This window comes from Schistocerca americana, chromosome 4, assembly GCF_021461395.2.
Source record: "Schistocerca americana isolate TAMUIC-IGC-003095 chromosome 4, iqSchAmer2.1, whole genome shotgun sequence".
NCBI lineage: Eukaryota > Metazoa > Arthropoda > Insecta > Orthoptera > Acrididae > Schistocerca > Schistocerca americana.
Genome location: NC_060122.1, coordinates 758,270,873 through 758,286,971, shown reverse-complemented (window position 1 = coordinate 758,286,971; position 16,099 = coordinate 758,270,873). Strand labels below are relative to the sequence as shown.

General features: G+C 44.9%; 1 protein-coding gene across 1 annotated transcript in view; it reads left to right on the top strand.

Moving 5' to 3' along the window:
* LOC124612898 overlaps positions 1–16,099 on the top strand; it is a 322,527-nt gene that overhangs the window by 144,568 nt on the left and 161,860 nt on the right. The window contains exon 5 of the mRNA XM_047141362.1: positions 3,534–3,716. Coding sequence (XP_046997318.1) covers positions 3,534–3,716 — 183 coding nt within the window. The remainder of the gene's footprint in view (positions 1–3,533; positions 3,717–16,099) is intronic.

The following is a 16,099-nucleotide window of genomic DNA, read 5'->3' as shown; positions in this document are numbered from 1 at the left end:
ATGCTAGAGTAAAACAGGTTGTGACGTGATCTCGTACATGTTATCATCCATAGTGTCTACGATTTTGTATTATCTGTAACTACGATGACGTATCATTTCGTGGCCAAACTTACGTGTACTTCGCCTGAATGGAACAGGGCAACAACGTGAATAATAGTCTAGTATCAATACTGAAGAATAGCCAGGAACTTATAAAAAAGCCGAAAACTTTCACAGGACGTCCCAATGGTAAACGCCCATAAATAGTTAAATTAAGCAACCTGAACTCTGAAGGTGTACTACGACATAAATATGGCTGTTCGTGCTGAGACATCCACTACATACAGGAACCTGACTCATACTGCATCTGTTAGGTTGGTGCGTAAGTTCGTAGCGTTTTTCTTTTGCGTGTTGGTATTCCGGTTGCTATGGGCCGATTTGTAAATTACAAAGTTTTATTTTTATTTCACAGTTGCTATCTGGGTTTACATATAGTTATTTTGTCGTTTGGAGATGGGGAATGGAGCTGTGGATGCTGTAAAATGGAGTGCCAAGTTAAGAAATCGGAAATTTTGCGACATATTCCTCTGTTTCAGTTCAGTAGAGGTGTGACACCAGCAGAAGCAGCCTGAAATATTTGCACCATATGTGGGTATAATGTCATTGGACAGAGCAAGGCAATAAAATGATTCTCTTTTTAAGGAGGATCTTTTTAACATTACTGACAGCACGATCAGGAAGACTATCGCGGTTTGATGGAGATCGTTTAAACGCATTAATGCACAATGATCCACGTCAGTATAATCGAGAAAACTGGAAAATGGGATGAACTGTTATCATTTCACCATCGTGCGACGTTTTCATGCATTGAGCAAGGTTCAGAAATAAGGTGTATGGACACTGCACGCTCTAAGCAAAAATCACAAAAATCAGTGGGTTTCAATATGTGTATCTCTGCTTGCTCCTCATCCGTTGACTCGTGAACAACACCGACCATTCCTCTCGTGTGACCGAGCGAGGTGGCGCAGTGGTTAGCACACTGGACTCGCATTCGGGAGGACGACGGTTCAATCCCGTCTCCGGCCATCCTGATTTAGGTTTTCCGTGATTTCCCTAAATCGCTTCAGGCAAATGCCGGGATGGTTCCTTTGAAAGGGCACGGCCGATTTCCTTCCCCATCCTTCCCTCACCCGAGCTTTGCGCTCCGTCTCTAATGACCTCGTTGTCGACGGGACGTTAAACACTAATATCCTCCTCCTCTCGTGTGTTGTTATTGGTGACGAGAAATGGTGTCTTTAACCTAACATAAAAAAGAAAGGAATGACTGATCCCAAACAAAGCAGCAACTCCCTCTACAAAGACCTGCGCTCATCCACAAAAGATAATGTTAGGTATCTGGTGGAACAGCAACGATGTGGTGTGCTACGAGTTGCTTCCCCCAGGTGTAATCACCACTGCAAACATTTATTGTCAACAACTGAGACGTTCTTCAGATGCAGTTCAAGGACAACGACCAGGAAGCCTGCGTAAGGTGATGCTACTCTTCTACAGCGTCCGCTCACATTCTCCTAGACTGACAAGAAACGCTATACAGGAGTCATTCCGCACCCAACTTATTCACAATCTTGCGCCCTTAGATTTTCACCTTTTCCATAACCTGTCCAACAACCTTGCAGGAGTTTCCTTTCCGGATGACAATGCGCTCCGAACATCACTCTACTTCTTCGCCTTAAAACCACGTGGTTTCTACATTCGCGGAATGTAAAAGTTACCCCAGCGTTGGCAAACTGTTGTAAAAAGTGAAGGACAAAATATTATTGATGAATAAAGTCTCTGTTATGCTTGACCGAGGCGTTTATTACACTACTGGCCATTAACATTTCTACACCACGAAGATGACATGGTACAGACGCGAAATTAAACCGACAGGAAGAAGATGCTGTGATAGGCAAATGATTAGCTTTTCAGAGCAGTCTCACAAGGTTGGCGCCGGTGGCGACACCTACAACGTGCTGATATCAGGAATGTTTCTAACCGATTTCTCATACACAAACAGTTGTTAACTGGCGTTGCCTGGTGAAACGTTGTTGTGATGCCTCGTGTAAGGAGGAGAAATGCGTACCGTCACGTTTCCTACTTTGATAAAGGTCGGATTGTAGCCTATCGCGATTGCGGTTTATCGTATCGCGACACTGCTCCACGCGTTGGTTGAGATCCAATGACTGTTAGCAGAATATGGAATCGGTGGGTTCAGGAGGGTAATACGGAACGCCGGGCTGGATCCCAAAGGCCTCCTATCACCAGCAGTCGAGACGACTGGCATCTTATCCGCATGGCTGTAACGGATCGTGCAGCCACGTCTCGATCCCTGAGTCAACAGATGGGGACGTTTGCAAGACAACAACCATCTGCACGAACAGTTCGACGACGTTTCAGCAGCATGGACTATCAGCTCGGAGACCATGGCTGCGCTTACCCTTGACGCTGCATCACAGACAGGAGCGCCTGCGATGGTGTACTCAACGACGAACCTGGGTGCACGGATGAAAAACGTCATTTTTTCGGATGAATCCAGGTTCTGTTTACGGCATCATGATGGTCGCATCCGTGTTTGGCGACATCGCGGTGAACGCACATTGGAAGCGCGTATTCGTCATCGCCATACTGGCGTATCATCCGGCGTGATGGTATGGGGTACCATTGGTTACACGTCTCGGTTACCTCTTGTTCGCATTGACTGCTCTTTGAACAGTGGGCGTTACATTTCAGATGCGTTACGACCCGTGGCTCTACCCTTCATTCGATCCCTGCGAAACCCTACATTTCAGCTGGATAATGCACGACCGCATGTTGCAGGTCCTGTACGGGCCTTTCTGGATACAGAAAATGTCCGACTTCTGCCCTGGCCAGCACATTCTCCAGATCTCTCACCAATTGAAAACGTCTGATCAATGGTGGCCGAGCAACTGGCTCGTCACAATACCCCAGTCACTACTCTCGATGAACTGTGGTATCGTGTTGAAGCTGCATGGGCAGCTGTACCTGTACAAGTCATCCACGCCCTGTTTGACTGAATGCCCAGGCGTATCAAGGCCGTTATTACGGCCAGAGGTGGTTGTTCTGGGTACTGATTTCTCAGGATCTATGCAGCCAAATTGCGTGAACATGTAATCACATGTCAGTTCTAGTATAATATATTTGTCCAATGAATACCCGTTTATCATCTGCATTTCTTCTTGGTGTAGCAATTTTAATGGCCAGTAGTGTAAAATTATGTAAAAACGCTACGAACTTTTGCACGAATCCAGTATATGCGTCCATGGCACTCAGACACCTAGAAGGTGGAGCGAGTATACGTGTCGACAGCGCTGTGAGCAAGGTTGGCTCCATGTATGAAGACATCCACAACACCTGGGTAAAGATACGGAGTTGCATCTTAAGATGCCACGGAAATCAAATGGTAAATTATTTTGATAGGAAGTATTTGCTTGAAGTCATGCTGAATATGCTTGACAGGTGCTGCTGGATGCTAACATTGTGTGGTTTTCACGCAGCCGATCTTCAGCCAGCTGGACGAGTCGACGCAGAACCTGGTGCAGGGCCTGCAGCCGCTATGCATGGCGCTGATGATGCTGCTGACGTCACGCTTTGTGCTGCTGTGGCTCGTGGACGCCGTACTGGTGGTCATGGTCGTGATGGGCGCGCGCCGGCTGCGTGACAGTTTTGAAGACGATAAGGTAGGCATTCTGTGAGGCTGCCGATGCATCGACCTAAATAGTGTGCTTGACCGATTCGCTTTTGTTACAGCTGCAAGGTCATGTTGACAGTAATGACGATTTTGAGGAGCCAGAGGTAAATAAATCCTTCCATAGCCATCAGTTTTGAGACGTTCGGCCTCAAACCTAATATTATGTGGAACAATATGTCGGATGTCCCATACTTAGATAATGCATGAAATGTAGCTGAAGGTGCTCTTTTATTGGTTCCATCGAGTAGAGGATAGGGGTTCACATCAGTAGACCACCCAGGCGATTAGTCTGTAAGTCTATCCGAATATCCTATCTCTGGGAGCCAAATCATACGCAACAGTACTCATGCGTAACAAATGGTTGCTTAAATTATTATATTTCAGTGACTGACGTACAGTTCTATACGACAGCGATCATGCACTGAACAGATTTGTTTGACCAATTTCCCATTTGCTGTCCATTGTAGAATTTTTTTTTGGGGCGGGGGGGTGATGATCAGTCTTCTGACTGGTTTGATGCAGCCCACCACGAATTCTTTTCCTGCGCCAACCTCTTCATCTCAGAGTAGCACTTGCAACCTACGTCCTCAGCTATGTGCTGGATGTATTCCAATCTCTGTCTTCCTTTACGGTTATTGCCCTCTGCAGTTCCCTCTAGTACCATGGAAGTCATTCCCTCATGTCTTAACAGATGTCCTATCATCCTGTTCCTTCTCCTTATCAGTGTTTTCCACATATTTCTTTCCTCGCCGATTCTGCGCAGAACCTCCTCATTCCTTACCTTATCAGTCCATCTAATTTTCAATATTCGTCTGTAGCACTAGATCTCAAATGCTTCAATTCTCTTCTGCTCCGGTTTTTTCACAGTCTATGTTTCACTACCATACAATGCTGTACTCCAGACGTACGTTCTCAGAAATTTCTCCCTCAAATTAAGGCCGATGTTTGATACTGGTAGACTTCTCTTGGCCGGGAAAGCCCTATTTGCCATTGCTAGTCTGCTTTTGATGTCCTCCTTGCTACGTCCGTCATTGGTTATTTTACTGAATTCCTTAACTTCGTCTACTTCGTGACCATCAATCCTGATGTTAGGTTTCTCGCTGTTCTCATTTATACTACTTCTCATTACTTTCCTCTTTCTTCGATTTACTCGCAAGCAACACTCTGTACTCATTAGATTGTTCATTCCGTTCAGTAGATCACGTAATTCTTTTTCACTTTCACTCAGGATAGCAATTTCATCAACGAATCGTATCATTGATATCCTTTCACCTTGAATTTTAAGTCAACTTCTGAACCTTCCTTTTATTCCCATCATTGCTTCTTCGATGTACAGATTGAGCAGTAGGAGGGGAACACTACATCCCTGTCTTACACCCTTTTTAATGCGAGCACTTCGTTCTTGATCATCAACTCTTATTAGTCACTCTTGGCTCTTTATACATATTGCATGTTACCCGTCTCTCCCTATAGCTTCCCCTATTTTTCTCAGAATTTCGAACATCTTGCACCATTTTACGTTGTCTAAGGCTAGTTTCCAGGTCGACAGATCCTTTGAACATGTCATCATTTTTCTTTAGTCTTGCTTCCATTATTAGCCGTAACGTCAGAATTGCCTCTCTCTCGTGCCTTTACCTTTCGTAAGGCCAAACTGATCGTCATCTAGCACATCCTCAGTTTTCTTTTCCTTTCTTCTGTATATTATTCTTGTCAGCAACTTTGATGCATGAGCTGTTAAGCTGATTGTGTGATAATTCTCGCACTTGTCAAGCTCTTACAATTTACCAATTGGAATTTGTATTTCTTCCTGCTATCGCGTTTTCCATGTTACATCGTCCATTAATTCACGTGCCCTGCTTTCGGTGACGAGCACTATATCACTTTCTTGATCATCCGTCACGTCTGTTCATGTAAGCTCACCAGACAAAATATAGACACCCCAGTGAGCACGCAGAAATGAATCGCTAAGCCTCAACAGATGGCACAGCAATTGAGTCACATGCTCTGCCGCACTGTCTCTGCTTAACCATAGGGAAGTAGCGATCACTGAGACATTTATGTTTCAAGGGGACATTGTACGAAACATGGGGAAATGTAAGGACGTGAGACAGCGACAAAAAGGGGCAACCATATTAGGCCGTGCCCATGGCCATACGGCAGTGGTTCCCGACTTTTCTGAGACTATTACCCCTGAGTGCAATCAGGTATTGGCTAGTACCCACCCCTCTCCAACCATCATCAACTACATTAGCGCCTAACTAAACTTTAGAATGAAAAATAATTTTCTTTGGACATTTTTTTGGTAGAAGAGAAATGATATTTAGTTTTCGTAGGTGTCTTACTAAACCCCGAAATAATGAGTCAATGAGACAACAACATTTTTTTAAAAAATTTGTAGAAAGATGAGGTAATTCTCAGTGCATCGTGAGTGTTACCTACAACTCCTCCACAGAAAAGGGAGCTAATTATCCGCATTGATGATAGAAACTTATTACAAAACGAGCTTCCTCTGCACCACCCTTCTCCCTAGTGACACTTGTTTCACTCACAGCACTGCAACCCCATTTTGAAATCAACCAAGTGTATACTACAACTGCTTATGTACCATTAGACTCCTGGACTCCTCACCCCTGAAATCATAGAAACTGAAAGACTTCAGGCTGCCAATTGTTTGCGTCTGACCACTGCCGCACAACAATATAGTAGCCATTACATAATTACTGCTGTGTTGTCTTCTCAGATCGCATATTGTATCGAAGTGAATAATGAAGCAATTTCTGGCCCGTTGTAGGAAATACACACAACTCGGAGAAGGCATATTTAAGTATACTGTCACAGATGGATGATACGAAGTACATGTGCAGTAGGTGGAATATTTGAGTAACTAGGAAGATATGTTCATACATTCCTATGACACGCTGTAACCTCCACCACATTGATTGGCGACTCCATGGAGTGTCCCTGTGCACCACGGCCAGATAATGGATATACTTGGAAGGAGAGAGAGCAATCAACAGCGGCCTCAGTTTATGTGATCGCTCTAAGCTTGTTGACACCAGTGCCTACCAATTTAAATTGTATATTACAGCACTGAGGATGGTCACTAAGTGACCGAAAATCGATTTTGCGGTTAATAAAACAAAAAAATACGACCAATGCTGTCTCTTCTTCCAAGTATCTCCACCACATTGCCTCCCGCATTAATGCTAGTATTTGAAAATAAAAAATACATTTGTTGGTAACTTATGTAATCAGTATTACAGTTTTTCGAAACAGTAATGATAATAATAATGATCTTTTGAACGTAGTTCAGTTGTGAGACACAAACACTACTGAACCTGTTTTTTACCTCCTACAAAATTTCATTTTACACCTCAGGAGGTGAATATTCCCACGTTGGGAGCCACTGCCATACGATGTGTGATGTTGCTGGATTTCGTGGTGTACCGCGGTGGACTAACGCACGCGGCCATGAAACACGTCAAAACTGTGGTCGGAAAAGATCTTGGTAGAGGGACCGATGACGCTCCTCACCACTTACGAATCAGAATCGCTAAACCTTACAGAAACTGCTGCAGGCAGTGAATGGAAGGGCAGTGAATGATAAGTCCACACCCACATGTCTGAGAGAAAACATTGCGACTGGAACTGCATGCAATGGACATTTGGAGGCCGTCGATCACACAGACACGTAAGGCTGCCCGTCTTGAGTGGGCTAGAAAACATCCAACGTAGACACTACTCGACTTACCGAACGTAATGTGCTCTGACGAATCACGGTATAAGAGTGCACCGAAGGCGTAATGAAGCAGTTCATCCTGAATGTGTGCAAGGTCAGGTGCAAGACAAATGTTGGTCTGTGATTTCTTGGGGGGTACTTTTCTTATGATCTGAGCCCACTCATTGAGATGACCACTAACATATGAATCAGCATGTTTATCTAAACATTTTGAATGATCGGGTGTTGTCTTTCAGTCAACATCTGCATGATGAGTAAGCTAATAAGACCCCTATTTTTCAAGACGGTAACAACGAAGTTCATCAGGCTGGAAGAATATGTGACCGGTTTTCTGAACACTCCCCCCTCCCCCCGATTACGTTTCGATTGGTCTGCAAAACCGTCTTAGTTGAACCCTGTATAAAATTTATGGTACATTTCGGAAACGCGGGTAAAACCCCGACATCGGCATCCACGCAATTTTGAGGAATTTCGCGGTCAAATCCTCAGCGACTGGTTTAAGGTGGATGTGACTTAGGTGCATAACGTAGTGGACTCACTTTCTAACCGAATGCAGCAGGTTATCAAGTTTAGAGCGGAATTATAGCGTATTAGATGATGCTCACAATGTTTTACCTAGGGGTGACTAATTTTTTGTACATTCAGTTTAACATTTCGTAGTGGTGATAAAATGCAAATTTTCTCGGCAGGTATTTGTTTCTTTGGACATTTTTGTTTTACAGGCGTTAGGCTGCGGTCCAAAGCATGTTTCTGAACCTGATGTTGCGTATTTTAATACCTTTGACGTTATTTCAGCGTTAAGATACGAAAGATTAAACTCAGAAACACGCGATGGACCACGGTCTAATGTCCAAAAAACAAAAATGGCCAAGGATTTCATAATGAGAGAGGATATATCGAAACTGGTCATGTGTGTAAGTAGAAACGCCCTGAAACTGTGAGCCTGTTGGCTTCAAACAGTTGATACATTGAAAGCTAGATCGTAGCTGGTCACGGTAGGGTTAATCTACCAGCAAGCTACATACTTTATCTTAAGAGATAGGTTGAAGAAAAGCAAGCATAAATTTTTAGCGGTTTTGCATTTAGAAAAAGCTTATGACTGTGCTGGATGGAATACATTCTCTGAAATTTGGAACTTTTCAACAATGTACAGAAATGAGGCTGTAATATTGGAGTCGAAGGATATCAAACTGAATTAACAGTCGATCAGGAATGAAACTGGGTTTTAGCCTACCCACGATGTTGTTCAATACGTGCACTGAGCCAGCTGTGAAGAAAACCCAAGAAAAATTTGGAAAGGGATTTTGATTCAGGGACAAGATTGAAACTTCTTAGTTTAATTCTGAAACTGCTGAATTCAACTGGTCTTCAGCTGCTGAAACTTCTTAGTCTTTACCACGAGATGAAGTTGCCGAGTGCAACTGAACCTACTGTCTCTATGCTTTTTTGTATCATTTCACTGACCTACAGAATTTTCCCTGACAAATACAGCTCAAACTTATTGATTTATTACCCACAATATTGGTTCAAATGGCTCTGAGCACTATGGGACTTAACTTCTGAGCTCATCAGTCCCCTAGAACTTAGAACTACTTAAACCTAACTAACCTAAGGACATCACATACATCCATGCCCGAGGCAGGATTCGAACCTGCGACCGTAGCGGTCGCCCGGTTCTAGACTGTAGCGCCTACAACCGCTCGGCCACCCGGCCTGCTCCACAATATTCAAGCGCAATGCAATCTGACTGGAAATAATTAACATAAAAGAATGGCCCTGAATTAAAAGCAATCCTAACAATAACCCAAACATTTCATAAGTCACTTACCTCACAGAAAATCTTCATGACACGTACTACCGCAAATACAGCAAGCAGCAACTACAGCCAGCTAAATAAAAAGATTCTAACTATTGTAGGCTCTAACTACTAATGGGCATGTGGTTAGCAAAGGAAAGATTTTGTTGCAGAGCAGACAATCTATTTAGCAGATTTTACCTTAACCATGTGACATCCAGTTCCAAAAATTATATAATCGTCAATAATTCCATTATCCAAACATTAGCAGATACATCAATCACAATTTTACAATCAATTTTCAACCAACAATAAATCTCCATGAAGGGGACACGTCCAAACCGTCCGCTAGCGAACTTCTAACCTCCAACACTGCTAACTATTAACAGCCTACTACCAGTCCGTCCAACCACAGAGTCTCTTAGTGAGGGCGCAGAAAGCTGTCAGTGATATTAATGCTGCCAACATAAAAATATATGAACAGGCTACTTACAAGATATAAAAACTAGAACTTTTGCCGATGACGTGAATGTATCAGATATACCGGGTGATCAAAAAGTCAGTATAAATTTGAAAACTTAATAAACCACGGAATAATGTAGATATAGAGGTAAAAATTGACACATATGCTTGGAATGACATGGGGTTTTATTAGAACAAAAAAAAAAAAAAACAAAGTTCACAAAATGTCCGACAGATAACGCTGGACAACGAAACGTCAGTGACTGCGCATGACAATCGTGTATAAAAGGAGCTGTAATGAGAGAGAGAATCACATGCGCCAGCAGTCGCAGCATGTTGACGTTACCTGAAAAGGCGCTTTTAGTGAAGCTATATTATCAGAATAGGGGATGTGCTAGTTCAGCGTTACGATCCTATCGCCATAGGAAGGAGATTCGAACGGGTAAGGGTCCGTTGACAAATGATTTCGAAGTTAGGAGCCACGGGTTGTTTAGACGATAGAGCCCGTAGTGGCCGACCGAGCACAAGGCGTAATGCTGCTGAGACAGTTCAGGAAGAAATGGAGACTGTAGCGGGTTCGCCTATGCACGGGGAAGTCAGCGGTCGTGCAGTCGCACGTGGCACCGGCATTCCATACACTACTATTTGGTTGGCACTTAGGCGTATTCTCCGATGCTATCCGCACAAAATCCATCGGCATCATGAACTGTTACCCGGCGATTTAGTGAAGCAGGGGGCATTTGCGGTGTGGGCGTTTCAAAAGATGGCGGAAGATGACGATTGGTTGAGTAACGTGTTGTGGACCGACGAAGCTCATTTCACGCTCCGAGGGTCTGTGAACGCCCACAGCCGCAGAATTTGGGCTACCGAAAATCCTAGAACTGTCGTGGAAACTCCATTGCACGACGAGAAAGTCACGGTATGGGTTGGATTTACCACATCTACCGTTATCGGACCTTTTTTTTTTTTTTTTTCGAGGAAATACGTGATTCTGGGTTTGTGACTGCTACAGTGACGGGTGAGAGGTACGCTGATATGTTACAGAATCGTATCATCCCCAGCCTGGCTGATAAACATCTGCTGGAACGTACTATGTTTATGCAGAATGGCGCTCCACCCCATATTGCTAGACGCGTGAAAGATCTCTTGCGCGCGTCGTTTGGTGGTGATCGTGTGCTCAGCCGCCACTTTCGTCATGCTTGGCCTCCCAGGTCCATAGTCCTCAGTCCGTGCGATTATTGGCTTTTGGGTTATTTGAAGTCGCAAGTGTATCGTGACCGACCGACATCTCTAGGGATGCTGAAAGACAACATCCGACGGCAATGCCTCACCATAACTCCGTGCATGCTTTACAGAGCTGTTCACAACATTATTCCTCGACGACAGCTATTGTTGAGGAATGATGGTGGACATATTGAGCATTTCCTGTAAAGAACATCATCTTTGCTTTGTCTTACTTTGTTATGCTAATTATTGCTATTCTGATCAGAGGAAGCGCCATCTGTCCGGCATTTTTTGAACTTTTGTATTTTTTTGGCTCTAATAAAACCCCATGTCATTCCAAGCATGTGTGTCAATTTGTACCTCTCTATCTACATTATTCGGTGATTTATTCAGTTTTCAAATTTATACTGACTATTTGATCATCTGGCACAAAGAAAAAAACAGAACTTCTTGAAAGACTAGAGGTTGGACGTTCATATCAACAGGACATGTACATTAGTACGTTCTGCAGAAATGATTAGCACTTGAACCAGATCGGCCCGCGGGTTCAAGGTGAACATCGATATCGCGGAGCAACACCACCCATCGTTAAAATGTGCCTGCGGCTATCGTTGTCGCTATAATCCGAAGGTAATGCATCAGTTTGACTTCAGGGTGCCTCGTAGATATTTGCGCGAAGCGTACCATTAAATCAGCGACTTTGAAAGAGGGCGCATTATTGGAAATAGAAAATGTGATGCATCCATCCGGGAAACTGCTGCCCCTGTAGGACCAAGTGTTTCGACAGTGCAACGGGTGTGTGTGTAGAATGGTTCACGGAAGGCCGTAGAACACGACGAGATGGGTCACGTGCCACCACCGAGGCGACCCCTCTAGAAGGTCAACACCTCATCCCAATGACATTGCACTGCAGATATACGTCCTCAACGGCTCTGGCGCAACAGTAGAACAGTTTGACACATCGTACACTATCAGGGTTGACAGTCCGTCGTTGTGTGTTACGGTGTGGGTTACGTGCGCGTCGTCCACTTCTCTGCCTACCTTTGACAAACGTGCAGAAACATGCTAGGCAGCAATGGTGTGTGGAACGACGTCACTTGGGTCAGGAATGGCATCAGATAGTTTATTCGGACGAATCCAGGTTCTGTTTCTTTGAAAATGATGGCCGCATTTTTGTTCGCCGCAGACAGGGGGAGCGGCATCACACTGACTGCATTCGCGTAAGACATACAGCGCCAACTCAAGGCCTTAATGGTGTGGGGTGCTGCTGGTGCGTGTCCTGGTCACTGTGATCAGTGTGACACACATGAACGGCGTCCTGCGAGCCGTAGCCAAACCTTTTCTGCACACACCCCCAGATGCCAGACGACATTGCAGCGGGGGTACAGAAGCGTCTCTGGAGCTGCTTCGAGGATTCATTCGCTCATTCGTCTGTCAAATAGTCTGTGTCGCCATCAGTCAGCAAGTCGGTGCCGAGCTTCGCAAAGAACTGCGTTGTGCTGTTAGCAGCGACCACGAACAGGAGCCTTGCACGGCTGCTTGCAAACATCTTCTGAGGGTTGCTAGAAAATTTAAGATTGGATTTTATTAGAATCATCAGAAATTGAACTTCCGCTGAACAGCAATTTAGTGTGTCAATTGCTGATCTAATTCCCTCAGCATCTTCTGATTTAATTCGACTGCACTTGTGTACTATTCTTTTACCTTTCTTCCACGCTTCAAGAAACGTTCACGTTCAGAAAAAAAAGAAAAAAAAACATAATACCTGAACGACTACAGATAGGACATTCATATTTGCAGCACATGACATTAGTATGTTCTGCAGAAAGGATTAGTATTTCAGTCACCTCTGTTCAGCATTTGTCTTGTAGCCTACTAGGCACACAGTCTGCCATGGGGCCTAATAACTTGTTCCATGCGTGATGGGATCGACGCGTATAAGGCACGAATGGCGCCCTGTGGTATAGATGTATTCACCTGGTTCCAAAGTTCATCTGTTGTCGTTGACATTGGGTCACAGTGCTGCAACCGTAATTTCACCATATTCCAGGCATTTTAGATTGGCGACACGTCTGGTGATATGGCGGACCAGGGGAAAAGGCTGACAACCTGTGACACCAAGAAGGCACGTGTTCGTACAGCAATAATTATGTACTACTAACTTCCCAACTGGGATTGCAATGGAACTGATTTTTCCTACTATAGACCCACTTTAAAGGAACATTTCATTTTTATATCTTAATAAATACAGTTGGGACGTTTTCTTCACTTGAACTTTAAGTGGTCTTCACTCTCTGAACTGTCAATTGCCTTTTCAAATAACATCAATCTTTTTGGAACTTTATGCATCGGAAACATTCTCTAGATAGAGGATGGTACTGTACCCTCTGTATTCTAGTTGATACTTATACTGTCGGCCGGAGTGGCCGTGCGGTTCTAGGCGCTACAGTCTGGAACCGCGTGACCGCTACGGTCGCAGGTTCGAATCCTGCCTCGGGCATGGATGTGTGTGATGTCCTTAGGTTAGTTAGGTTTAAGTAGTTCTAGGGGACTGATGACCACAGCAGTTAAGTTCCATAGTGCTCGGAAATGATTGAAGATTACTTTACAGAGCATTTCTACATCATATTATTACATTAAATCACATGTAGGCCTACCACTAAAATTTGAACTCTGTGTGTTAAACCCTACCGCATGTAACATTTCGTAAAATATCGATTTTCGTGAAACCTTGACGGATATCACACATAGCTAGCTACTTCCTAGTCGGATGCTGACTGATAACATCATACACGAACCTATCCATACACCAAAGTGGTAGTAACTTACCGAAATCCACATTCTGATTTCATGAGTAGTCCATGAGTTACTAGGGCAGCCTATGTTACATGTAACAATGTTTGGTACCATAGTTACCGCGACTCTGAATGTATGAAGACGCAACAACAAACTCCTATGTAACCAAACGGGGTTTAATTTCCCCACAAACGCTTCCGACGTTAAAACTAAGATATTTCCGCAGCAGTTCGAGTTGTTCTCGCCCTTCTTCTGTTTTCTCCCACTCATACATCGCAGAGGGCGCCAGGAAGGAAGGTAGCGATTTTGAGTGCCAGCAATAGACATATCATCTGAGGCAAAACACAATCTCGAGCTACAATAAATTGTAGAGAGATATTATCATCTACAAGGATTAGACCTGCTGATCTGTTCCGCCTCATAATTGTATACACGACCTCTCTAAAGGATGACCAATAACTCGTTTTCCTCTAGAATCAACCTGCAACGTAATTTTTGTCATTCTGTTGGTCTTCCATACGTTGAAAGTCATCTTTCTAAACTATTCTGTATTTTTTATATCATCTGTAACTGCCTCCACATTTAATTCCTGTCTGATTTCAATAATTTGCTTATAACCTAGGAGGGGAGAAACCTCATTTCAGACTATTTGATATGTCCAGTGTGCATGCATGCATGCAAGCAAGCAAGCACACACACACACACACACACACACACACAAACCAATATGACATTCTAATGATACGTAAATTATTGTTTCTATATAAATTGTACTACCACTAGCAAAATACACTCCTGGAAATGGAAAAAAGAACACATTGACACCGGTGTGTCAGACCCACCATACTTGCTCCGGACACTGCGAGAGGGCTGTACAAGCAATGATCACACGCACGGCACAGCGGACACACCAGGAACCGCGGTGTTGGCCGTCGAATAGAGCTAGCTGCGCAGCATTTGTGCACCGCCGCCGTCAGTGTCAGCCAGTTTGCCGTGGCATACGGAGCTCCATCGCAGTCTTTAACACTGGTAGCATGCCGCGACAGCGTGGACGTGAACCGTATGTGCAGTTGACGGACTTTGAGCGAGGGCGTATAGTGAGCATGCGGGAGGCCGGGTGGACGTACCGCCGAATTGCTCAACACGTGGGGCGTGAGGTCCCCACAGTACATCGATGTTGTCGCCAGTGGTCGGCGGAAGGTGCACGTGCCCGTCGACCTGGGACCGGACCGCAGCGACGCACGGATGCACGCCAAGACCGTAGGATCCTACGCAGTGCCGTAGGGGACCGCACCGCCACTTCCCAGCAAATTAGGGACACTGTTGCTCCTGGGGTATCGGCGAGGACCATTCGCAACCGTCTCCATGAAGCTGGGCTACGGTCCCGCACACCGTTAGGCCGTCTTCCGCTCACGCCCCAACATCGTGCAGCCCGCCTCCAGTGGTGTCGCGACAGGCGTGAATGGAGGGACGAATGGAGACGTGTCGTCTTCAGCGATGAGAGTCGCTTCTGCCTTGGTGCCAATGATGGTCGTATGCGTGTTTGGCGCCGTGCAGGTGAGCGCCACAATCAGGACTGCATACGACCGAGGCACACAGGGCCAACACCCGGCATCATGGTGTGGGGAGCGATCTCCTACACTGGCCGTACACCACTGGTGATCGTCGAGGGGACACTGAATAGTGCACGATACATCCAAACCGTCATCGAACCCATCGTTCTACCATTCCTAGACCGGCAAGGGAACTTGCTGTTCCAACAGGACAATGCACGTCCGCATGTATCCCGTGCCACCCAACGTGCTCTAGAAGGTGTAAGTCAACTACCCTGGCCAGCAAGATCTCCGGATCTGTCCCCCATTGAGCATGTTTGGGACTGGATGATGCGTCGTCTCACGCGGTCTGCACGTCCAGCACGAACGCTGGTCCAACTGAGGCGCCAGGTGGAAATGGCATGGCAAGCCGTTCCACAGGACTACATCCAGCATCTCTACGATCGTCTCCATGGGAGAATAGCAGCCTGCATTGCTGCGAAAGGTGGATATACACTGTACTAGTGCCGACATTGTGCATGCTCTGTTGCCTGTGTCTATGTGCCTGTGGTTCTGTCAGTGTGATCATGTGATGTATCTGACCCCAGGAATGTGTCAATAAAGTTTCCCCTTCCTGGGACAATGAATTCACGGTGTTCTTATTTCAATTTCCAGGAGTGTAATTATTACACTTATCGTTTCTGACGTGATGACTTAAACGTATACAAAATATTAAGATGATTAGGCTAAACTTGACAGAATGAAAGACTGACTGGTAACAGTAAAGTTGTTTCGTTTGTATCAAATAACAGTTACGGAAATGC